General features: G+C 49.2%; 1 protein-coding gene across 1 annotated transcript; it reads left to right on the forward strand.

The window, feature by feature from the left end:
• The first annotated feature begins 340 nt into the window (after positions 1 to 340).
• On the forward strand, positions 341 to 24,857 carry LOC144509520 (uncharacterized). Its single transcript, XM_078238426.1, has 8 exons — positions 341 to 454; positions 4,134 to 4,220; positions 8,533 to 8,619; positions 14,825 to 14,902; positions 16,854 to 16,952; positions 22,189 to 22,266; positions 23,770 to 23,835; positions 24,825 to 24,857. Exons 1-8 carry the CDS (start codon positions 341 to 343, stop codon positions 24,855 to 24,857), a joined length of 642 nt encoding a protein of 213 aa, XP_078094552.1.

Below are 24,857 nucleotides of genomic sequence, written 5' to 3' on the forward strand. Positions count from 1 at the left end.
CAGTGCAGAAGGAGGCCATTTATCCCATCAAGCCCGCACTGACAACAGTCCTACCCTATCCCCGTTACGCCATGTAATTTACCCTGCTAACCCCCCTGACACTAAGGGGCAATTTAGCACGGCCAGTCAACTTAACCTGCACATCTTTGGAGTGTGGGAAGAAACCGGAGCACCCAGAGGAAATGCAAGCAGAGATAGAGAGAATGTGCAAACCGCACACAGACAGTCACCCAAGGCTGGAACTGAACCCGGGTCCCTGGCGCTCTGAGGCAGCGGTGCTAACCACTGTGCCACCGTGCCGCCCCCAGGGCTGAAGCATATGCTACAATCTTCAGCCAGAATGGCCGAGCAGTTCGATCCATCTCGTCCTCCTTTAGACGCCTCCGGCATCACAGATCCCAACTTTCAGCCAAATGTATTCACGCCACGTCATATCAAAAAGGCACTGGATATGGTAAAGGGATTGGGCCCTGACAAGATCCCAGTGTATTTGTGCTCCAGAACTAACCACGCCCCCGACTAATACTGTTCCTGTACAGCTGCAACACAAGTGCTGTGGGTACATGTACACCCGAGCAAATCTGGGGGAAAACTCTCCGCTGCTTGGGGGTCATATGGGCACTAAGGAAGATGGGTGAGGCTGTTGGAGGTCAGTCATCTCAGTCCCAAGACATCTCTGCAGGAGTCCCTCAGGGTAGTGTCCTGGGCTGCTTCATCAATGACCTTCCCTCCGTTATAAGGTCAGAAGTGGGGATGTTTGCTGATGATTGCACAATGTTCAGCACCATTCGCAACTCCTCAGAAACTGAAGCCATCTGCAAAAGATCTGGACAGCATTGAGGTTTGGGCTGATAAATAGAACATAGAACAGTACAGCACAGAACAGGCCCTTCGGCCCACGATGTTGTGCCGAGCTTTATCTGAAACCAAATGTGCAAGTAACATTCATGACACACAGTGCCAGACAATGACCAGCTGCAATAAGAGGAAGTTTAACTATCATTCCTTGACATTCAACTGTTACAAGTCAAGTTGCATATTTCAAGGTGTTCTATGAAGCTCGCCCAACCTGTAATGTTTTATGTTGAATTTGGCGAGGATGAGCGTGAGAGGTTTGACTCCGGGTGAGATTCAACTGACCCACGAGGAGCTTTGATCAAAAACAAAGCTTCATTAAGAATATTGTTGACATGTACAGTTAGACACTCAGCAAGAACTTTTACCAATTACAAACAAGAAACACAGCAAACACGATAATGTATAACTCTTGAGGAAATATCTCTCATGTGTTCCAACCAAAGCCAACATCCAATACACAAACCCCTCCAAATAAACACAATACAGCATAGGGTAATGCCCACTCGTTACAGGAATCCCGCCTCCTGGGTTCAATGCTGAAAATCCCTTGTGAAGAAACTCAGAAGAATGGGCGGCACGGTGGCACAGTGGTTAGCACTGCTGCTTCACAGCTCCAGGGACTTGGGTTCGATTCCCGGCTTGGGTCACTGTCTGTGTTGTGGAGTTTGCACATTCTCCTCGTGTCTGCGTGGGTTTCCTCCGTGTGCTCCGGTTTCCTCCCACAATCCAAAGATGTGCGGGTTAGGTTGATTAGCCGTGCTAAAATTGCCCCATAGTGTCCTGAGATAGGTAGGAAATTAGGGATTAGTGGGTGGATATGGGGGTAGGGCCTGGGTGGGATTGTGGTCGGTGCAGACTCGATGGGCCAAATGGCCTCTTTCTGCACTGTAGGGTTTCTATGATTTCTATGAAGAGGTTGTAGTCGAATCTGTTTCCCAAAACACAGTTTCTTTAAGGCAGGGTGGCCATAAGTCCCTCCTTCAGCGAACTGAGAATAGTTTCAGAACCAAACAAAGAGAAGAAAAGGGAGGGAGAGAGAGAGCTTCTGAGCTCACTGCTAAACTGCTCCCAACACACTCCCCAAAACCAAACTGAAAGCCCAAAGGAAAAAAACCCCTATCACCTGACTGACACAGCTTAGCTCCACCCCCAATGACATCACTGTAGCTGTAAGCGGCATGACTTAAAAAGAAAACTTCCTTAAAGGTACGCTCACATGACACAATGGAATTACCATCACTGAATCCCCTGCTATCAACACCCTGGGGATTGGCCAGAATCTGAACTGGACTAACCATGTAAATACTGTGGCTACAAGAGCAGGTCAGAGGCTGGGAATCCTGCGGCGGGCAACTCATATCCCGACTCCCCAAAGCCTGTCCACCATCTACACGGCACAAGTCAGGAGTGTGACAACAACACTCAATAAGCTCAATACTATCCCGGCCAAAACAGTTCTCTTGGTTGAAATCCATTAAGCATTCGCTCCCTTGCCACCGATCGCTGGTGTGGGAAACTGCCAGAGAGAAGAAGCAGCCATGTAGGAAACACCATCCTGTGAATAAAGCTCTGTTATTTTTAACCCTTTATAATTTCTAGCCTCAATTCTCCAATATACAACAGTTGAGCGTCAACTTGTAAATCGTTCCAAACACACACCAGTGTCAGGCGGTGGGAGAGATTCTTGGTCAGACATGTGATGGAAAAGAATGTTGGAGCTTTGACAAAGGGTCGTCTGGACTCGAAACGTCAGCTCTTTTCTCTCCTTACCGATGCTGCCAGATCTGCTGAGATTTTCCAGCATTTTCCCTTTTGGTTTCAGATTCCCCAGCATCCGCAGTGATTTGCTTTTATCCAGCTGAACATGGAGCCCGATGTGAGATTGAAACTCTCCAGCAGCACCAGACCCCGAATCATTGGTCTCTCATCGAAAGCTGCACCGTTCCTCCTGTCAATTCTCATGAGTTTTTTTTCTCGCAGTGGCAAGTGAAAGTGGATAGGTTATTGGGGTCGGGGGCTGGTAGGACGTTCGCAGGGTCTTTTGCCCCACCTTGGTGGTCCATGACCAAAACTGTCTGAGAACCACTGATTTAGGAGAAGGGGGAGAGAAAGAGAAGGTTTCATGGTTTACAGTAAAACCAGAAAATCCAGATCCATAAAATCCATACAGGGCAGAAGGAGGCCATTCGGCCCATCGAGCCTGCACCGACCACAATTCCACCCAGGCCCAATCCCAGTAACCCCGTGCATTTACCCAGTCTAGCCCCCCCTGACATTAAGGGGCAATTTAGCACGGCCAATCCACCTAACCCGCATATCTTTGAGTGTGGGTGGAAACTGGAGCACCTGGAGGAAACCCACGCAGACACGGGAAGAATATGCAGACTCCGCACAGACAGTGACCCAAGCCGGAAATTGAACCCGAGTCCCTGGCGCCGTGAGGCATCAGTGCTAACCACTGTGCCACTGTGCCGCCCAAAAATACTGGAGAAACGCAGCAGGTCTGACAGCATCTGTGGAGACAGAAGGAGTTAACGCTTCAAATCGAATGCCTCGAGTTTTCCAGCCATTCCCAATGGCAGTGAATCTTCGGCGTGTCTTTCCCGGTGGTGGGGGGGGGGGGTAAACAATGGGAAACTCCATTGGCAACGGTCAGACCAGATCCCACTGCCTCCACCACCATGAAATACGGCGTGCGGGAGGGCTATGGAAAATCCCACCCCCACGGCAGCACAGTGGTTAGCACTGCTGTCTCACAGCACCAGGGACCTGGGTTCAATTCCGGCCTCGGGTCACTGTCTTTGTGGAGTTTGCACGTTCTTCCCGTGTCTGCGTGGGTTTCCTCCGGGTGCTCCGGTTTCCTCCCACAGATATGCGGGTCAGGTGGATTGGCCAGGATAAATGGGCCCTTTAGTGTCAGGGGGCCTAGTGGGGTAAATATATGATGTTACGGGATAGGGCCTGGATGGGATTGTGGTCGGTGCAGACTCGATGGGCCGAATGGCCTCCTTCTGCACTGTAGGGATTCTATGCTTTCTAAACATCTCTTCTTTGGTTCTCATGAGTTCTGAGTCATCTCTGAGTCTGGAATGATTCCTGTTTGGAATGTAGGAGTTGCGGAGGAAGCGTCATCGTCACACAGACGCGAAACGTTAACTCTGTTTCTCTCCCCACAGACGCTGCCGGACCTGCTGAGTTTTCCCAGCATTTCCTGTTTTTATTTCAGATCTCCGGCATCCTCAGTATCATTCACGGTTTACAATGTTCCCTTCCAGACTAACCGAGAAATCTCTCAGCAATCTTTTTCCAACTTGCTGAAAAGCAAAGACCGAGATACGCCCTCAACCACAATGTACGGGAGGGTAAGTGGCCGATATTCTATTGGCGTAGTGCAGAATGCTTGAAGTGCCCAGGGCAGGGCTTAGAGAATTCAATAAAGTCTGGGAATGGGTATAACACATTGGGTAAGTGAGCGGGGGAGATATTTTAAGGCTAATTTTAGCCGGTCAGTTTATCAACAACAATTTGCATTTGTATAGCACTTTTAATGTACTGAAATATCTCAAGGGGCTACACATGAGATCAGACACAATTTCACACTGAGCCACATAACGAGGTAAGGGGCGGGATTTTCCAGCCGTATTTACCCCAAAACCGGAAAATCCCGCCCGAGATCAATGGACCTTTTTTTGCATGGTTCCTCCCGCCCCCTGCCCGCTCCGATTTCCGTGACAAGCGGGATGGGAAAACCCCCAAACATAGAAGATAGGAGCGGGAGGAGGCCATTTGACCCTTCGAGCCTGTTCCGCCATTCATTACGATCATGGCTGATTGTCCAACTCAATAGCCTGATCCTGCTTTCTCCCCATAACCTTTGATCCCATTCGTCCCACGTGCTATATCCAGCTGTCTCTTGAATACATTCAATGTTTTGGCATCAACTCCTTCCTGTGGTAATGAATTCCACAGGCTCACCACTCTTTGGGTGAGGAAATGTCTCCTCACCTCTGTCCTGAATGGTCTACCCTGAATCCTCAGACTGTGACCCCTGGTTCTGGACTCCCCCCACCATCGGGAACATCGAACCAGCACCTAACCAGCATGCCTTTCGGGCTGTGGGAGGAAACCGGAGCACTCGGAGGAAACCCACGCAGAAACGGGGAGAACGCGCAGCCTCAGCACAGACAGTGACCCAAGCCGGGACTGGAACCCGGGTCCCTGGCATTGTGTGGCACTGTGCCACCGTGCTGCCCAAATGAAGCGTCACCTGCAGAATACTGTGCCAAACCTATGTCACACCTGCCTTCCTGATACTGGATGCGGGCATCTATTTTTGGCAACATCCATCAAACCAAATTTAAAGAGATGGGCGTTACCCTTGGCGAACTTGGAAGCCGATCCCAGGAGATGCCTAGTTCTCTATCTCTCTAATTAGTGTCAATCAAGAGTGTGCCAGAGCTTTCACACAGGGACTCACGGCGGCACGGTAGCACAGTGGTTAGCACTGCTGCTTCACAGCTCCAGGGACCTGGGTTCAATTTCCAGCTTGGGTCACTGTCTGTGTGGAGTTTGCACATTCTCCTCGTGTCTGCGTGGGTTTCCTCCAGGTGCTCCGGTTTCCTCCCACAGTCCAAAGATGTGCGGGTTAGGTTGATTGGCCATGCTAAATTGCACCTTAGTGTCCTGAGATGTGTAGGTTAGAGGGATTAGCGGGTAAAACATGTAGGGATATGGGGGTAGGGCCTGGGTGGGATTGTGGTCGGTGCAGACTTGATGGGCCGAATGGCCTGTTTCTGCATTGTAGGGTTTCTATGATTTCTATGACTCAAGCTGTATGGGGGCTGGCATTGATAAAGTGAACACAGTAAGAGTTTTAACAACACCAGGTTAAAGTCCAACACTGGTGTTGTTAAAACTCTTACTGTGTTCACCCCAGTCCAACGCCGGCATCTCCACATCATTGTCCAAGTGACCATGTGGCAGTGAGGGATTGGGAGTCAACACCCAACATTGTGCCCTTGGCTTAGGTTTAGAGAGGAGATACCAATTCTCAGAGGGTGTTTCCCTATCATAGAATGCTACAGTACAGAAGGAGGCCATTCGGCCCATCGAGTCTACCAACCATAATCCCAGCCAGGCCCTATTCCCGTGACCCCATACATTTACCCTGCTAATCCCCCAACACTAAGGGGCAATTTACCATGGCCAATCAACCTAACCCGCACATCGTTGGACTGTGAGAGGAAACTCAGAGAAAACCCATGCAGACATGGGGAGAACGTGCAAACTCCACACAGACTGTGACCCAAGGCCAGGAATTGAACCCGGGTCCCTGGCGCTGTGAGGCAGCAGTGCTAATCCCCTGTGCCATCCTTTTTTTGTCTCCCTAGGAGGATTCATCATGTGATTTACCTCTGAAATTCACCCCACCCCCTCATGCTCGGTCTGTAGGGTTGGCCGCTCTCTCGGAGTGGCCTGGAGTCTCCAGGGATTGAAGATCAATCTCCAAGACACTTTTGTGTGCGATCCCAGGGGTAAAAAATTATCGGGACATTAAAAAAGATTGTTTTGTGTCATTCTCTTTCAACGTTCCTCTTTAGCAAATGCAATGACATTGAACGATATGGGGGTAACATGGTGGCACAGTAGTTAGCACTGCTGCCTCACAGCGCCAGGGACCCGGGTTCAATTCCCGGCTTGGGTCACTGTCTGTGCGGAGTCTGCACATTCTCCCCGTGTCTGTGTGGGTTTCTTCCAAGTGCTCCGTTTTCCTCCCACAGTCCGAAGATGTGCGGGTTAGGTGGATTGACCACGCTAAATTGCCCCTTAGTGTGCAAAGATATGTAAGTTAGGGGAATTAGTGGGGTATATGTGTCATATTTAATTAGATATTCACTGCCCAGTGAAGCAGTTGAGGCTACCTCATTGGATGTTTTGAAGGCAAAGATAGATAAATTTTTGAACAGTAAAGGAATTAAGGGTTATGGTGAGCGGGTGGGTAAGTGGAGCTGAGTCCACGAAAAGATCAGCCATAATCTTGTTGAATGGCGGAGCAGGCTCGAGGGGCCAGATGGCCCACTCCTGCTCCAAGTACTTATATTCCTATATAGCTAGATAATTAGATCATTCAAATTAGATATAGCTCTTGGGACTAAAGGGATCAAGGAATATGGGGGGAAGGGGGGATCAGGATATTGAGTTTGATGATCAGCCATGATCAAAATGAATGGTGAAGCAGGCTCGAAGGGCCGAATGGCCTCCTCCTGCTCCTAGTTTTTATGGTTATGGGGATAGGGCATGGGGTTGGGCCTGGGAAAGACGCTCTTTCTGAGAGTCCGTGCAGACTGCCCTGTAGGGATCCTATGAAGATGGCAAAAATGGATAGCTTGTCAAGCATCATCCAGTGGGGTAATGAGTCTTGATGGAGCAGGAAGGCAGTACATCACAAGGATGGATGTGTTGGTTGATGTGGGTGGCACTGCGGCACAGTGGTTAGCACTGCTGCCTCACAGCGCCAGGGATCCGGGTTCAATTCCCGGCTCGGGTCACTGTCTGTATGGAGTCTGTACGTTCTCCCCGTGTCTGCGTGGGTTTCCTCTGGTTTCCTCCCGCAGTCTGAAAGACAGGCGGGTTGGGTGGATTGGCCGTGCTAAATTGACCCTTAGTGTCAGGGGGATTAGCAGGGTAAATGCATGGGGTTATGGGGATGGGGCCTGGGTGGGATTGTGGTCAGTGCAGACTCGATGGGCTGAATGGCCTCCTTCTGCCCTGTAGGGATTCTGTGATTCTAATGGCTGGGGTGTGGGGGCCAACCATGTGATGGAATCTCCAGGAATACATTTAATCTCAGTTGGCCAACCCATTGGACGGCCAACATGTCAATCTGCATTGCGTCCTGCCTCCCCACAGTTAGAACATGAAACAAATCTTCATTTCCATTATCCGTCAGGCAAATCAGACAATTCTTATCTGTCAGTCATACATAAATATGTTCAGGGTATACCACCAAATACTGAGATGCGGAACGCTATGAAAATATGTTGGCCATGTCATTTCTAAATTTAGCATTACATGGTTTCCTTATGTATTAACCATTTGAGGACCCAAAAGTAGGTAAAACGAGGTTTTTTCAGTGAAGATGTTAGTGCCCTCACTACACCTACCTCTTTCTCACTTCTTCCTCCAACACCTCCTGCATCCCAAACCCCTCCATCCCCCCAAAGCCACCACCTGCTTCCCAGCTCCCACTCCTCTCCCATCAAACACCATCTCCACCCCAATCCCCTTAAACCTTCTTCCTACCCCCCCCCCCCACCCCACTCTCCTCTCCTCCACTCCCTCCAACCCCCTTCCTCCTCCCTCTCCAACCCTCGGGACTGCAATATCCCCAACCTTCAAGGCAGCAGCACAGCAACAAGTAAAATTAATTTGGATGATGAGAGCTGAGTTAAAAACACAAAGCCCGGGCCCTGGTGTTTAGAACCACCTGCACACCCGCTTTCCCCTGACCCTTCGAGACCTGGAAGAAGAGAAAAGCAACCACTGAGGGCAGGAAGGGAGCTGGCTGGGGCAATTGGATAGGGGGAGGAAGAACCAAAGTCTCTGTTGGGTGGAATCTTTGGAGCAGCGAGAGAGAGGAATGATCTTGGTTAAAGTTGAGCCCTTTACTTTCAGACTAACAGAGGCCAATCAAAGCAACTCTCTTCAAACTCATTGGAAACCAAAGAGAAACATCGATACACACCTCATCAGTACGATAAGGTAATTGTTGTTTATATTTCTTTGAACCTGCCCGTTTCCACAAGCTTTCTGTACTGTTTTCCTGCCTGTCCACCAATCACTCTCTGACATCCTGCCCATTGGCCATTTGCCAAGTGTGACCTGTGACATTGAGGGTTTACAGCTGCTCCATTGGCGGGAGGGGTGGAGGCCACTTGATGCTTCGTCTCCTTAGTCAACATGCCCACACACACGCACACACACGCACACACACGTGCACACACGTGCACACGCAGATGCACACACACACACACACACACGTGCACGCACATGCACACACACACACATACGTGCACACACATGCACATGCACACACACACATACGTGCACACACGTGCACACGCACATGCGCACACACACTCACGCAAACACACACTCACACACACACACACACACACACGCACACATGCACACCCGCACATACTCACACACACGCACGTGAATGCACACGCACACACATACACTCACAGACACACACCTGCACAGACAGGCATTGACAGACATACGCACATACAAACCCACATTAACTCACTTACCACACATAGATACATCTACACACACATGCACACACACACACACAGACGCAGACACACACACACACATGAATAGAAGGGTGCCATTTGGCCCATCATGTCCATACAGTCCTTTCGACAGAGCTGTCCAATCATTTGATTTGATTTGATTTGGGGTGGGGGGTGGTGGAGTGGGGTGGGGGATTGGGGTGAGGGTGAGGTTGGGGTGGGCTTGGGGTGAGGGTGGCATTGGGGTGAGGGTGGGGTTGTGGTTGGGTGGTGGTGGGAGGGTTGTGTTGGTGTTGGAGTTGGGGTGAGGGTGGGGGGTTGAGGTTGGGGTGAGGTTGGAGGGGTTTGGGGTGAAGTTGGGGAGTTTGGGGTGAGGGTGGAGTTGGGGTGAGGGTGGGTGGCGGGTCACAGGCCCGAGGTAGTAGTTCCATGTCAAGTGGGAACTGTCGGCTGAGGAGACGAGGACATTTGTGAGGAACCATTTATTGTATAGAGAGTTGTCAGCCGCATGGTTAGGAAGGATTTGATTTATTATTGTCACATGTATTGGGATACAGTGAAAGGTATTGTTTCTTGAGCGCTATACTGACAAAACATACCGTTCATAGAGAAGGAAATGAGAGAGTGCATAATATAGTGTTACAGTCACAGCTAGGGTGTAGAGAAAGATCAACTCAATGCAAGGCAAGTCCATTCAAAAGTCTGACGGCAGCAGGGAAGAAGCTGTTCTTGAGTCGGTTGGTACGTGACCTCAGACGGAAGAAGGTGGAAGAGAGAATGTCCGGGGTGCGTGGGATCCTTGATTATGCTGGCTGCTTTTCCGAGACAGCAGAAAGTGTAGACAGAGTCAATGGATGGGAGGCTGGTTTGCATTGTTGTGGGAAATTTACCACTTCGGAGTCAGATTTGGAGGTTCAACAAAACAGTTTTATTTTGGACAAAGCTTTGGGAGGAAGCGCTGGTACTCCGCAGTACTTGGCAGCTACCTTCTCGACTACACAATGCTAGTTGAGCATCTTTTATACTTTTTAGACAATAGGCAGTACGGACATTTAGCCATTAACACATCGTTACAAGTTGAGTAGACAGATACGGACATCGACAGTTAACACATCGTTACAAGCAGACAGGTACGGACATGGACATTTAACACATCATTGTACATAGAATGGATACATTTATGCAGTTACGTCCTCTATCAATGACTGGTTTCGATATATACATTTATGCATTTATGCTCCCATCAGTGACTGATCTTGTTGTCAAACTCATTGTTCTAGGTCTGCTCTTTTATCTCAAGTCTTAAAGTGCCTCAAGGTCTGACCAGTTCCCTGCAGCAATTCAGATACTGCAGGTTTTAACTCTTTGTGTAATGTCTGTGCCCAAAGTCAGTGCCTTTTAATGCCCCTTCCCAGAGTCCATTTTGTGTGCCAGGTAACCATTTTGTGTCCATCACTTTAATTTCACCCTAACAGCGTGATGGATTGGGCTACATTCATGACCTTTTGTAATTTTTTGTGGTCTTGGGCAGAGCAGGAGCCATACCAAGCTGTGATTCAACCAGAAAGAATACACACACATGGTACATCTGTAAAAGTCGGTGAGAGTTTTAGCTGACATGCCAGATTTCCTCAACGTCCTGAGAAAGTAGAGACGTTAGTGGGTTTATTTGATCCCAAATCCCTGTTTCTTATCTAGAGCCCTGCAATGGTCTCTGTTCATTTCACTTCCTTTGGAAGTTACGATTCAGTATGATTCCACTGTTGTTTCAGGGAACAATTCCAACTCGCTACGTTGAATAAAACTCTTCACCCCTCTTTTATTTTCCAACAGTTTAATCTGTGTCCTCTGGTTCCCGACTCACCTGTCACTGGAAACAACGTCCCTCCCTTTAATCTACTAAAATCTCTCATAACCTGGAAAACCTCCATTAAATCTCCCCTTAACCGTCTGTGCTTTAAGGAAACCTATCCCAGCCTTTCTAGTTTCCCAATGGAATTAACATCCCTGGTACTGTTCTTATCAATCTCCTCTCCATTCTCCCCAGGGCCATCATTCTTTATCAGGGGTGGCGCCCAGGACTGGACACAGTATTCCAGCTGAGGTTTTAAAGTTTAAAGTTTATTTATTAGTGTCACAAGTAAGGCTCACATTAACACTGCAATGAACTTACTGTGAAATCCCCCTAGTAGCCACACTCAGGTGCCCATTCGGGTACACTGAGGGAGAATTTAGCACCTAACCTGCACATCTTTGGACTGTGGGAGGAAACCGGAGCACCCGGAGGAAACCCATGCAGACACGGGGAGAACATGCAAACTCCGCACAGATAGTGACCCGAGCCGGGAATCGAACCCAAAACCCTGGCGTTGTAAAGCAACAGTGCTCACCACTGTGCCACCTAGAGGGTGATTTCATTCATTCATTAAAAATTCTTATGGAGCTTGACCAGACAGATACAGGAAGGATGTTTCCCCTGAATGAGGTCACTGAGGTTTACAGCATGGAAACAGACCTTTCGGCCCAACTTGTCCATGCCGCCCAGTTTTTACCACTAAGCTAGTCCCAATTGCCCGTGCTTGGCCCATATCACTCTCTACCCATTTCATCCATGTAACTGTCTAATGCTTTTTAAGAGACAAAATTGTACCCGCCTCTACAACTGATTCTGGCAGCTCGTTCCAGACACTCACCACCCTCTGTGTGAAACAATTTCCCTTTTGGACCCTTTTGTATCTCTCCCCTCTCACCTTAAACCTATGCCCTCTAGTTTTAGACTCCCCTGCCTTTGTGTCCCCCTATCTGGAGCCAGGGGACTCAATCTAAGAATAAGGGGTAAGGCCATTTAGGGTAGGGAAGAGAAGGAATTTCCATTCAAAGGGTGGTAAATCTGCACGGTGGCACACTGGTTAACACTGCTGCCTCACAGCGCCAGGGACCCAGGTTCGATTCCCGGCTCGGGTCACTGTCTGTGCGGAGTCTGCACATTTCTCCGGAGCACCCAGAGGAAACCCACTCAAACACGGGGAGAATGTGCCGGCTCCGCAGACAGTGACCCAAGCCGGGAATCGAACCCGGGTCCCTGGCGCTGTGAGGCAGCAGTGCTAGCCAATGTACCAGCGTGCTGCCCTAAAAAAGGGTGCTGACTGGTGCCGCAGGCATTAGGAACATGCCCAGTAGTTCCCAGGTGCATTCTCCATGGCAACAGCTCAACCAAACAGAGTTAACTCGCGCCCTTTCCTCATGTCGTATAAATTGTTGCTCTCTTTGCAAACTGGCATTCCTGTGTTTGTCCTGATGAGTACAACATGAAAAGCTTCAACAACATGTGTCTTTTTTCCAGCAAGATTCAAATTCTGTATAACCAAGTGACTATTAATGTTTTGTGTTGAATATGATTCTTCTCCATTCTGGTGGAGTTCTGTTTTCATGTATAAGTGATTCTTTTCATTCCATTCTGTTCCCCATTGTTGCCGTCACTCAGTTAATTGAATACGGTTGATAATTCCTGCAAAGTTCACGGCTTTGCCTAACCGGCCACTCTCCCGCTTTTATTTTTGGATGGATACAAAGTATCATTCACAGAAAGATGAGTTGAAGCTCTTTACAAAATGTTCTCGTGCTGCTTCCGAAACGAACAAGGTTTGTTAGTGTGTGAGAAACACATTGAAAGTATTTAGTGTCAATAAAGCTGTCAGAACTCAGCTGGTAAGTGGAATGCCTGGGGTGCCACAGCCTCCAGGAATTCAAACATAACATTAAGGATGAGCAAAGCACCCCGTTTAAAATCATGGCCAAAAAAAAAATTCTTAACATCTATCCAATCCTATAGTTCCAATTTAAGCAGTATCCCCATACACATAAATCCCTCTTCAGAATCAGCACAAAACAGATTTGCTCACGTGGGTGCCACGTTTCCAACCTGTTAACCCCTCTGGACAGATACAGAAAGACACCTGTCTTCTGACTCACAGCAGTTTCCAAAGAGAAATCTATCATCAAGTAGCAGAACTCCAGAGAAAGAGCTATTTCAGTTCTTCACAGCTCCCAAACAACAACTGAACTGGGTTTCTCTGTCAGCCTAGACCCACCCAGTCACATGATGTCACTTGTCAATCAACCCAATCAAGCCTCTTTCTGAAAACCCCCAGTTAGAGTGCTCTTTCAGATAAGGCCACGGTCCAACTTCTCACCTGAAAGGTGGCACTCTGGCAGCGCGGCACTCCCTCAGTGTCCCCTCCCCCGGTCACAGCCTCTGTCCGGAGTGTGGTTTGAACTCCGGATCTTTAGACCAGGAGGTGGGAGTGTGCCAGCAACACAAATGAACCAGAAGCACAAATCCAGTCTATCTGACCCATCAGTGGGAACCCAAGGTGAAAGGTCAGGTGCCACAGTGCACAAGTTGTAAAAGAATAGAAGGGAGTACAGCGAAGGTTTACCAGGCTGATTCCTGGGATGACAGGTCTGTCATATGAGGAGAGACTAAGCCAGTTAGGATGATATTCACTGGTGTTTAGAAGAGTGAGAGGGGGATCTCATAGAAACTTATAAAGTTCTAACAGGGTTAGACAGGGTAGATTCAGAAAAAATGTTCCCGATGGTGGGAAAGTCCAGAACTCGGGGTCATAGTTTGAGGATAAGGGGTAAACCTTTTAGGACTGAGGTGAGGAGAAATTTCTTCACCCAGAGGGTGGTGAATGTGTGGAATTCATTCCCACAGAAAGTAGTTGAGGCCAGAACATTGTCTGATTTCAAGAAGAAATTAGATATTGCTCTTGGAGCTAAAGGGATCAAGGAATATGGGGGGAAGGGGGATCAAGATATTCAATTTAGAGATCAGCCAGGATCAAAATGAATGGTAGAGCAGGCTCGAAGATCCGAATGGCCTACCCCTGCTTCTAGTTTCTATGTTTCTAAGCTGAAACGCACCCTATTATTAGGTTAATTACCTGGAGATTGTAGGAAGGATGGAACGCACGGTGGCAGAGTGGTTAGCACTGCTGCCTCACTGCACCAGGGACCCGGGTTCGATTCCTGGCTTGGGTCACTGTCTGTGTGGAGTCCCACAGTCTGAAAGACGTGCTGGTTAGGGTGCATTGGCCATGCTAAATTCTCCCTCAGTGTACCCGAACAGGTGTGGGAGTCTGGCGGCTAGGGGAATTTCACAGTAACCTCATTGCAGTGTTAATGCAAGCCTACTTGTGACTAGTAAATAAACTTTACTTTTACTTTTACATTATGGGAGGTGAGTAGCTCCATGGCTTACAGGTTCTGAGGACAGAATCATGAAATTGTTACGGCGCAGAAGAAGGCCATTTGGCCCATCGTCTCTGAATGAGCAATATGATTCCGTGCCATTCCCCTGCCTTTTCCCCCTACCCCTGCGCATCGTTTCTATTCAAATAATCATCTAACGCCTCTTGAATGCCTCGATTGAACCTACCTCCGGCACACTCCCAGACAGAACCTTCCAGAACCACTCACTGAAAAAGTTTTTTCTCACATCAGATTTGCTTCTTTTGCAAATCGCTTTTAATCTGTGCCCCTCTCGTTCTCGATCCTTTTACGAGCGGGAACAGTTTCTCCCTCTCTACTCTCTCCATCCCCCTCACGCTTTGAACATCCCTATCAAACATTCTGTGAATTCTGTTTTTTTCTTTTTGCAGGCAAGTGGAAGATACTTCTCCAGAGAAGAATCGAAGACCAACATGAGATATCTTCGCTCGTCCCTTCAAAATGGCAAGGTCAGTAATCTCAGGTAACAGTTGGTCGGCTAGCTCTGTTTCAACCAGTGCAGGGGTGTGCAGGAAAATGACCGTGGACAACCTTGAGATTCACAGGCTTTGTGGATATTGAGGGTTGATGAAGATTGAATTTACTGGGTAAAATATGATCAGTTTTTAGACAGGGAGTGCAACACAGAAAGTGCACAATAAGTTCTGTTGAGGAACGGAATGTTACCGGGAGTCTTTCTACTTGTTTTCCTTCTTTCGATTTTCCACCTCATCTTCTGAAGGCCAAGTTGTTCCACCGCTGGCGTAGTCCCCTCATATCCCGCCCAGCTAAAGACGAGATAGAAGCACAGGAACTTGGAGATAGGAGCAGGAGGAGGCCATTTGGCCCTTCGAGCCTGTTCCGCCATTCATCACGATCATGGCTGATCGTCCAACTCAATAGCCTAATCCTGCTTTCTCCCCATAACCTTTGATCCCATTCGCCCCAAGTGCTGTATCCAGCCACCTCTTGAATACATTCAATGTTTTGGCATCAACTACTTCCTGTGGTAATGAATTCCACAGGCTCACCACTCTTTGGGTGAAGAAATGTCTCCTCACCTCCGTCCCAAATGGTCGACCCTGAATCCTCAGACTGTGACTCTGAGATGACAGGAAAGAAAACTTGCATTTATATATTCTCCTTCTTGGCAGCTGATGATGGGCGGCACGGTGGCACAGTGGTTGGCACTGCTGCCTCACAGCGCCAGGGACCCAGGTTCGATTCCCGGCTTGGGTCACCGTTTGTAAGGAGCCTGCACATTCTCCCCGTGTCTGCGTGGGTTTCCTCCGGGTGCTCCGGTTTCCTCCCACAGTCTGAAAGACGTGCTGGTTAGGGTGCACTGGCCGTGCTAAATTCTCCCTCAGTGTACCCGAACAGGTGCCAGAGTGTGGCGACTAGGGGATTTTCATAGTAACTTCATTGCAGTGTTAATGTAAGATTACTTGTGACACTAATTTTAAAAAAAGTATAGTTACACTCGTGATGTATGTAAACATGGCAGCTAATTTGTGCACAGCAAGATCCCACAACACCGATTAGACAAAGGAGAATAAATGTCCGCCAAGACATTGGGAAAACGCACTTTCAGTTTTTCATATACTGCCACGGGATCAAATTGAATTTCATTTCAACTCTCTGAGGTGGAGCATTCTCTCAGTATCGCACTGGAGTGTCATTCTAGATGCTGTGTTCTAGACTGGGGAATGTGGCCGGAAGCTGCGATTATTTGACCCAGAGGGGCGGGCACGGTAGCACAGTGGTTAGCACTGCTGCCTCACAGGGCCAGGGACCCAGGTTTGATTCTGGCCTCGTCTCACTGTCTGTGCAGAGTCTGCACGTTCTCCCTGTGTCTGCGTGGGTTTCCTCCGGGTGCTCCGGTTTCCTCCCACAGTCCAAAGATGTGCGGGTTAGGTGGATTGGCCAAGCTAAGTGACCCTAGTATCAGGGGGATTAGCAGGGTAAATATGTGGAGTTAAGGGAATAGGGCCTGGGTGGGATTGTGGTCGGTGCAGACTCGATGGGCTGAATGGCCTCCTTCTGCACTGTAGGGATTCTATGAATCTATGATTCTTGAACCATTGCAGTCCCTGTGCTGTAGGTACACCCGCAATGCTGTTAGGGAGGGAGTCCCAGGATTTTGACCCAGCGACATTGAAGGAACAGCCGATATATTCCCAAGTCAGGATGGTGAGTGACTTGGAGGGGAACCTCCAGGTGGCGGTGTTCCCAGGTATCTATGGGATTCTATGAATAAATAGATTAAACAAAATCAGTGCATTTTTATCTTTTCGCAGCTTTATTGACTTACTGTCTTACTTCAGCGAGTGTGACCCTGAATCCTTCATCTCTCTCTGCTAGTTTAGTCTGCTCACTGATCTTACAACAACAACTCACATTTATATAGCTCTTTTAATGTAGAGAATGTTCCAAGCCGCGTCGCCGGAGCAGAATCAAACACAAATCAACAGCAAGCCAAGGAAGATTCTAGAAGAACCGGCCGAAAGCTCTGTCAAAGAGGTGGGTTTCATGGCGGGGGGGGGGGGGGGGGGGTGGTGGGGGTGGGGGGTGGGTTTGGGGAGGGGGCATGGGGGAGGGGTGGGGGGGGTTGGGGAGGGGGGGAGGGCGGGTTCTAAAACTAGACAGAGGCAAAGAGGTTTAGTCATTGTAAAGCTCAGGGTCCAACCTGCTGCAGACACGGTGCCCATTGCTGGGGAGCAGGGAGTGGGACGTGAACAGAAAGAATGTCGGAGTAAGGCCTCCGCTTTTGGAGGGCTGGAGGAGAATCATAGAATCCCTGCAGTGCAGAAAGAGGCCATTCAGCCCATCGAGCCTGCACCGACCACAATCCCACCCAGGCCCTATTCCCATAACCCCACGTATTTACCCTTGCTAATCCCCTTGACACTGAGGGGCAATTTAGCATGGCCAATCCACCTAACCCGCACATCTTTGGAGTGTGGGAGGAAACCAGAGCACCCGGAGGAAACCCATGCAGACACGGGGAGAACGTGCAGACTCTGCACAGACAGTGACCCAAGCTGGGAATCGAACCCGGGTCCCTGGCACTGTGAGGCAGCAATGCTAACCACTGTGCCACTGTGCCACCCTAGTTCAAAGGGTCCTCCTCATGCCTCCCATGCCAAGGTATGCCATTCACCCACCCCCGAAGGCACTTCATACCCCGATGCCAATGTATGGACCCCACCCACCCCCCAAGGCCCTTCATTGTTAAGGTAGGTCCCCAAAACAACCCTCAGGACTCCTCATGCCCTCCATAGAACATAGAACAGTACAGCACAGTACAGGCCCTTCGGCCCACGATGTTGTGCCGAGCTTTATCGGAAACCAAGATCAAGCTATCCCACTCCCTATCATCCTGGTGTGCTCCATGTGCCTATCCAATAACCGCTTAAATGTTCCTAAAGTGTCTGACTCCACTATCACTGCAGGCAGTCCATTCCACACCCCAACCACTCTGCGTAAAGAACCTACCTCGGATATCCTTCCTATATCTCCCACCATGAACCCTATAATTATGCCCCCTTGTAATAGCTCCATCCACCCGAGGAAATAGTATTTGAACGTTCACTCTATCTACCCCCTTCATCATTTTATAAACCTTGTTAAGCTATGGCAGTCCATTCACCCACTGCACGTTATATAAAAGCAATGAACCCTGTAGTGACAGTAGGATGTGTCCAAAAAAGTTGTTAAAAACGTCATTCATTGATAACTTTACAGTTTCTTATAAAAATGCTCTACTACAACCCATAAGTGTCCCTCGCCCAGACTCTATAGTATCAAACTATTAACACTTGAAACCTCTTTATCTTATGAAGAAACATAGCAAAATTGACAGCATAGATCAGAGAGCCTGCGCTGTCAATCAAGGCATGTTTTTCCTGGGGCTCAGGTGTCTCAACAAGCTAGTGGATTTCTGGGCTCTCTGCCAAGCCTCATTATGTATTTCTGGCTGGCAGCTTTGTAGACCCAGCAGCACCAGGATCGAGTACTGGCCACTGCTGGGACTGCACGTCCCTGAAGGTGCAGTGCCGTTGATCCTGGAGCAGGAAGTCCAAGGATTTAGGACGAGTGCGCCTGGCAGACCCCAGCAATGTGGAGGACAGTGGGAGGGGTTCAGAGGGCAGGGGTTTGGAATAAAGGGTGGGTATGATCTTGGGTGGGGGTGCCCGCGATGGACACAGGAGACCTCGAAAGGAGGTACCACCTTGCTGCCCACCCGCAGCCAGTGCAGCTGGCCATTCCCCCGACTTGCCCAGCTGGATGAAACATTGCAGTGCAGGTGAACAAAGTGCCTTAAACCAGGGATAACTACCTACTTGAGGGCCTCAATAAGTCCAAAGATGTGCGGGTTAGATTGATTGGCCATGGTAAATTGCCCCTTAGTGTCAGGGGGATTAGCAGTGTAAATATGTGGGGCTATGGGGATAGGGCCTGGGTGGGATTGTGGTCGGTGCAGACTTGATGGGCCGAATGGCCTTCTTCTGCACTGTCGGGATTCTATGATTCTGTGATTGTCGATTTTCAAAATGAAGCATCTGTTTCCTTTAGGGAAGGAAATCTGCCGTCCTTACCCTGTCTGGCCAACATGTGACTCCAGACACACAGCGAGGGTTGACTCTCAAATTGCTCTGAAATGGAGAACAATTAGGGCTGGGCTATAAAAGCTGGGCCCTGCCAGCGACGCCCTGTGAATGAATAAAAAAGAACTTGATTTCCTGGGTCGGTTGCAATCACCTTAGGGGATCGGAGAAGAATATTCCAGAAGATCTTTTTCCCTCACTGGCACTCAATTTATTATGTGTTTTCCACTTCTTGTAAGAGATCACGTGATTGTGGTGGGAGAGGTGGGTATGGGCGAGAGAGGGAGTTGGCTGTGAGGTGGGAGGAGGGAAGGAGCATTGGGATATGAAGACTTGGCCACCCTGAGGGGGGGCCGGTTTTAGGGTCAGTTCCTTCCTCTATATATTCGCTATTCTTTTAGATTGCTCTCGGTACCTGTCCGTCAGTGTGTAATGATGAACTTTGACTTGCAAATCCTCTTTCCTTCTCCATAATTCCCGGTTTCTCACCATTGACAAAATATCCAGATTTTAATATCTCTGCGTTGCGAAGTGGATGACTTTTCCACACTGAAATCCATTTGCCATGATTTTACCCATTCACTCGGGCCCTACATCCTGCCTCTGAGCGTACTTGTATCTACACCTCTCTCTCTGTCCCTTCATCCAAGTCATTAATAAATAAATGGAGGTCACAGATCAAGTCGGTGGGAAAGGCCTTTTGTTTGACCCTGGAAGTCAGAGAATGCATCCTTTAAACCTCCTCTCCCCTGGTATCCTATCTCCCAGTAAGAAGTCTCACAACACCAGGTTAAAGTCCAACAGGTTTATTTGGTAGCACGAGCTTTCGGAGTGTCACTCCTTCTTCAGGTGAGTCAGCTGATGAAGGAGCAGCACTCTGAAAGCTTGTGCTACCAGATAAACCTGTTGGACCTTAACCTGGTGTTGTGAGGCTTCTTATTGTGCTTACCCCAGTCCAACGTCGGCATCTCCACATCATCCTACCTCCCAACCAACGTCCAACTCAAGATCAAGGTCTACATCCAATTCCATGTGCTCTCAGCTTAGCTGAAAATCTCTTGCGTGGAACCTATTGAATGCCTTCTCTAAATCCACGTAACGAACATCCAAAGCCCATTGAAGTGGAAAATCCCACCAGCGGAAAGTTTTACCCCCTGCCCCTCTCTCCGCAGACACTGCCAGACCTGCTGAGTTTTTCCAGCATTTTCTGTTTTTAGCCTACAGGCAGAATCCAGCTGTGTGTCCCCCCCCTCCTGAGTTTTCAAACAGGCGCTCCCCATGGGTCGGGCTCCACACCGGACATACTGCATCACCAAATTGCCACTGAGAATGTCCACCAGGATGTTGCCTGGTCTCGAGGGTGTTGACTATGAGGAGAGGCTGAATCAACCCTGAACCCTTAATAAACCCTTGGAAGGTCTAATACAGACGGGAAATATACAGTAAATGGCAGAACCCTTAAGAGATTTGATAGGCAGAGGGATCTGGGTGTACAGGCACACAGGTCACTGAAAGTGGCAATGCAGGTGGAGAAAGTAAAGTAAAAAGTAAAGTTTATTCATTAGTCACAAGTAAGGCTTACATTAACACTGCAGTGAAGTTATCGTGAAATTCAAGAAGGCATACGGCATGCTTTCCTTCATCGGCCGGGGCATTGAGTTTAAAAATTGGCAAGTCATGTTGCAGCTTTATAGAACCTTAGTTAGGCCACACTTGGAATATAGTGTTCAATTCTGGTCGCCACACTACCAGAAGGATGTGGAGGCTTTGGAGAGGGCACAGAAAAGATTTACCAGGATGTTGTCTGGTAGGGAGGGCATTAGCTATGAGGAGGGTTGGAGAAACTTGGTTTGTTCTCACTGGAAATATGAAGGTTGAGGGGCGACCTGATAGAAGTCTACAAGATTATGAGGGGCATGAACAGAGTGGATAGTCAGAAGCTTTTTCCCAAAAATGTCTTGATAAATACATGAATAGGACGTGAATGGAGGGATATGGTCCCTGCAAGAGTCGGGGGTTTTAGTTAGTTGGGCAGCATGGTCGGTGCAGGCTTGGAGGGCCGAAGGGCCTGTTCCTGTGCTGTAATTTTCTTTTTTCTTTCTAAATTCGGATTGTTTTCACTGGAAAGGTGGAGGCTGAGGGGAGACCTGATAGAGGTCTACAAAATTATGAGAGGCACAGACAGGGCGGATAGTCAGAGGCTTTTTCCCAGGGGGAAAGTGTCAATTACAAGGGGGCACAGGTTCAAAGTGAGGGGAAAGTTTAAGGGAGATGTGTGGGGGAAGTTTTTGACGCAGAGAGTGGTGGGTGCCTGGAACGCGCTGCCAGAGGAGGTGATGGAAGCAGGCACATTAGCAACATTTAAGAGGTATCTGGATGGGTACATGAATAAGTTAAAAGTTTATTTATCAGTCACAAGTAAGGCGTACATTAACACTGTAATTAAGTTACTGTGAAATTCCCTTAGCCGCCACACTCCGGCGCCTGTTTGGGTACACTGAGGGAGAATTTAGCATGGCCAACGCACCTCACCAGCATGTTTTTCAGAATGTGGGAGGAAACCGGAGCACCCGGAACAAACCCACGCAGACGCTGGGAGAACGTGTAAACTCCGCACAGACAAGCCGGGAAACGAACCCAGGTCCCTGGTGCTGTGAGGCAGCGGTGCTAACCAGTGTGCCACCGTGCCGCCCCTTTTGTATCTCTCCCCTCTCACCTTAAACCTATGCCCTCTAGTTTTAGATTCACCCACCTTTGGGAAAAGATGTTGACTATCTAGCTGACCTATGCCCCTCATTATACAGGGAGGGAATCGAGGGAAACGGACCGAGTATGGGCAGAAGGTTTTTTTTTTAGTTTAGTTAGGGCATCACGATTGGCCCCGGCCTGGAGGGCCGAAGGGCCTGTCCCTGTGCTGGACTTTTGTTCTTTGATCTCTCAATTTTGACAGACAAAATTAAATCATTATCAACGTTGTTAGAAATTGGAAGCCCAGCTTTAGGAGGTAGTGGCGTTGAGCAGGGAACAGGTTGGACATAGTATCAGTCAACACAAAGCTGGGGCTCAGGTAGATAGATAGCAGGTAGATGGAGCAGGGAGTGAAGCTGGAGAAGGGTAAAGTGTTGTGAATTTGATTGTGTGATCCTCAGGTGGATGGAAAGTTTTCCTTAAAGGAGGAATTGAAGACCTACACTGGATATCTTCGCCCCTCGCCGAAAATTGACAAGGTCAGTAATTTCTAACCGAAGAATTTGAGTCAGAAATGTTGTTGAGGCTAGTGCTGGCATTTTACCGCCCTGCCCGCCACGGGAATCGGAGCGGGCGAGGGGCGGACAATGGGAAGGTCCGTTGACCTCGGGTGGGATTTTCCGGTCTCGGGTCAAGTGAGGCCGGAGAATCCCGCCTTAGGAATCAACTGAAAACCCATAGCATCCTAACACAGAGGAGAGGGCTGCCAATTGAGCCGCAGTGTGACTCTGTGGCACAACTGATGGCATGTTGGACTTCCAGGGTGGCACAGTGGTTAGCACTGCTGCTTCACACTGCCAGGGACCCGGGTTCGATTCCCGGCTTGGGTCACAGTCTGTGTGGAGTTTGCATGTTCTCCCCGTGTCGGCGTGGGTTTCCTCCGGGTGCTGCGGTTTCCTCCCACAGTCCAAAGATGTGCAGGGTAGTTGGATCGGCCATGGTAAATCCCCTGATACGCTGCAAGAAAGGATGTCCCGAGGCATGGTACATTGGGGAAACTATGCAGACGCTGCGACAACGGATGAATGAACACCGCTCGACAATCACCAGGCAAGACTGTTCTCTTCCTGTTGGGGAGCACTTCAGCGGTCACGGGCATTCGGCCTCTGATATTCGGGTAAGCGTTCTCCAAGGCGGCCTTCGCGACACACGACAGCGCAGAGTCGCGGAGCAGAAACTGATAGCCAGGTTCCGCACACACAAGGACGGCCTCAACCGGGATATTGGGTTTATGTCACACTATTTCACATAAATATTTCTGCTTTTTTCCTCCTGAGTCTTTATCATGCGATCCTAGAATCAGAATTTATGTCACACTATTTGTAACTCCCACAGTTGCGTGGACCTGCAGAGTTTCACTGGCTGTCTTGTCTGGAGACAATACACATCTTTTTAGCCTGTCTTGATGCTCTCTCCACTCCCATTGTTTTGTTTCTTAAAGACTGGATTAGTTGTAAGTATTCGCATTCCAACCATTATTCATGTAAATTGAGTCTGTGTCTTATAAGTTCTGTTTGTGAACAGAATTCCCACTCACCTGAAGAAGGGGCTCAGAGCCTCGAAAGCTTGTGTGGCTTTTGCTACCAAATAAACCTGTTGGACTTTAACCTGGTGTTGTTAAACTTCTTACTGTGTAAATCCACAGGGTTACAGAGATAGAGTGGGTAAGTGGGCCTGGGTCAGATGCTCTTTCGGCGAGTTAGTGCTGACCCCAATGGGCCGAATGGCCTCCTTCTGCACTGTCGGGATTCTATGAGCTCCAGTGTCGAGTCTCAGTTATTAACATTGTCTGGTACTGAGTCTAAAGGGGGAGAAATTGTGTGTGAGTGCCTGATATAAGGTGAGTTATCTGGCTGAGTCATGCACCCTACTACCCCTGGTTAATGACAAGCTGAACGGCCTCTTTGTGCCAGCACTGCCATTCCTCAGTCTGACGGATTCCATCCCATTCATTGTATAGACCTGGTGCTGTTTTTTCCCAGGCAGGCGGAAGGTTCTCAAACGACGACTCCAGCTCTTACACTGGATATCTGCAGCCTGCTTCCAAGGTTAGTGTTTACATGTTGGCGTTACAGCTCCATTTGCTGTGGCAACCTGCACTTTGTCCATGCATGTTGTTGTCTGGAGCTATGGGCAGTGATGGTAGAGGCTCCAAGGATGTGTGGGCTAGGTGGATTGGCCATGCAAAATTGCCCCTTAATGTCAGGGGGGACTAGCAGGGTAAATACGAGGCATTACAGGGATAGGGCCTGGGTGGGATTGTTGCCAGTGCAGGCTCGATGGGCCAAATGGCCTCCCTCTGCACTGTAGGGATTCTATGATTCTAGGCTCCAACATTCTTTCCATCACACGCCTGACCAGGAATCTCTCCCACTGACATTGGTGAGTGTTTGGAAGGATTTTACAGGCTGATTCTCAACCTGTTTGGCTGCGTTATGAACGCACCTTCCTTGGACATCAAGTCCTGGGGGTGGGACCCGAACCCAGAGCTTCTGGCTCAGAGGCAGGGACGCTAACCCACTGCGCCACAAGACTGTCTCATCTGCTAAGTGCACGAGACCTGTTAAACAGTGGGGAGACATGAGGACCGAAATTTTCCTGGCACACCCGCCGCAGGAATTGTAGGGAGGAGGGGCGGGGGTGGGGGGAGGTGAGGTGGGGGGGTGGGGGGGGGGGGGGTGAGGTGGGGGGGGGGGGGTGAGGTGGGGGGGGGGGGCAGTGGACCATGCAAAGTCCGTTGAACTCGGGTGGGCTTTTCCAGTCTTGGGGTGAGTGCGGCTGGAAAATCCCGCCTGAGAGCTCTCATTCAGCAGCTGTTAGAACACACAGCTAGCTCCCCCACTCTTGTGGCACGGTGGCACAGTGGTTAGCACTGCTGCCTCACAGCGCCGGGGACCTGGGTTCGATTCCCGGCTTGGATCACTGTCGGTGTGGGGTTTACACATTCACCCCATGTCTGCGTGGGTTTCCTTGGGTCATTCCCTTATCTATGAACTGAGTTTCACTGAAATCCGCTTTGAGATGTGTTGTTTTACAGACTAACAGGGTTGAAAACAAGTTGCAGCAGTAA

This window comes from Mustelus asterias, chromosome 21 (assembly GCF_964213995.1).
Source record: "Mustelus asterias chromosome 21, sMusAst1.hap1.1, whole genome shotgun sequence".
In the NCBI taxonomy this organism is placed as follows: domain Eukaryota; kingdom Metazoa; phylum Chordata; class Chondrichthyes; order Carcharhiniformes; family Triakidae; genus Mustelus; species Mustelus asterias.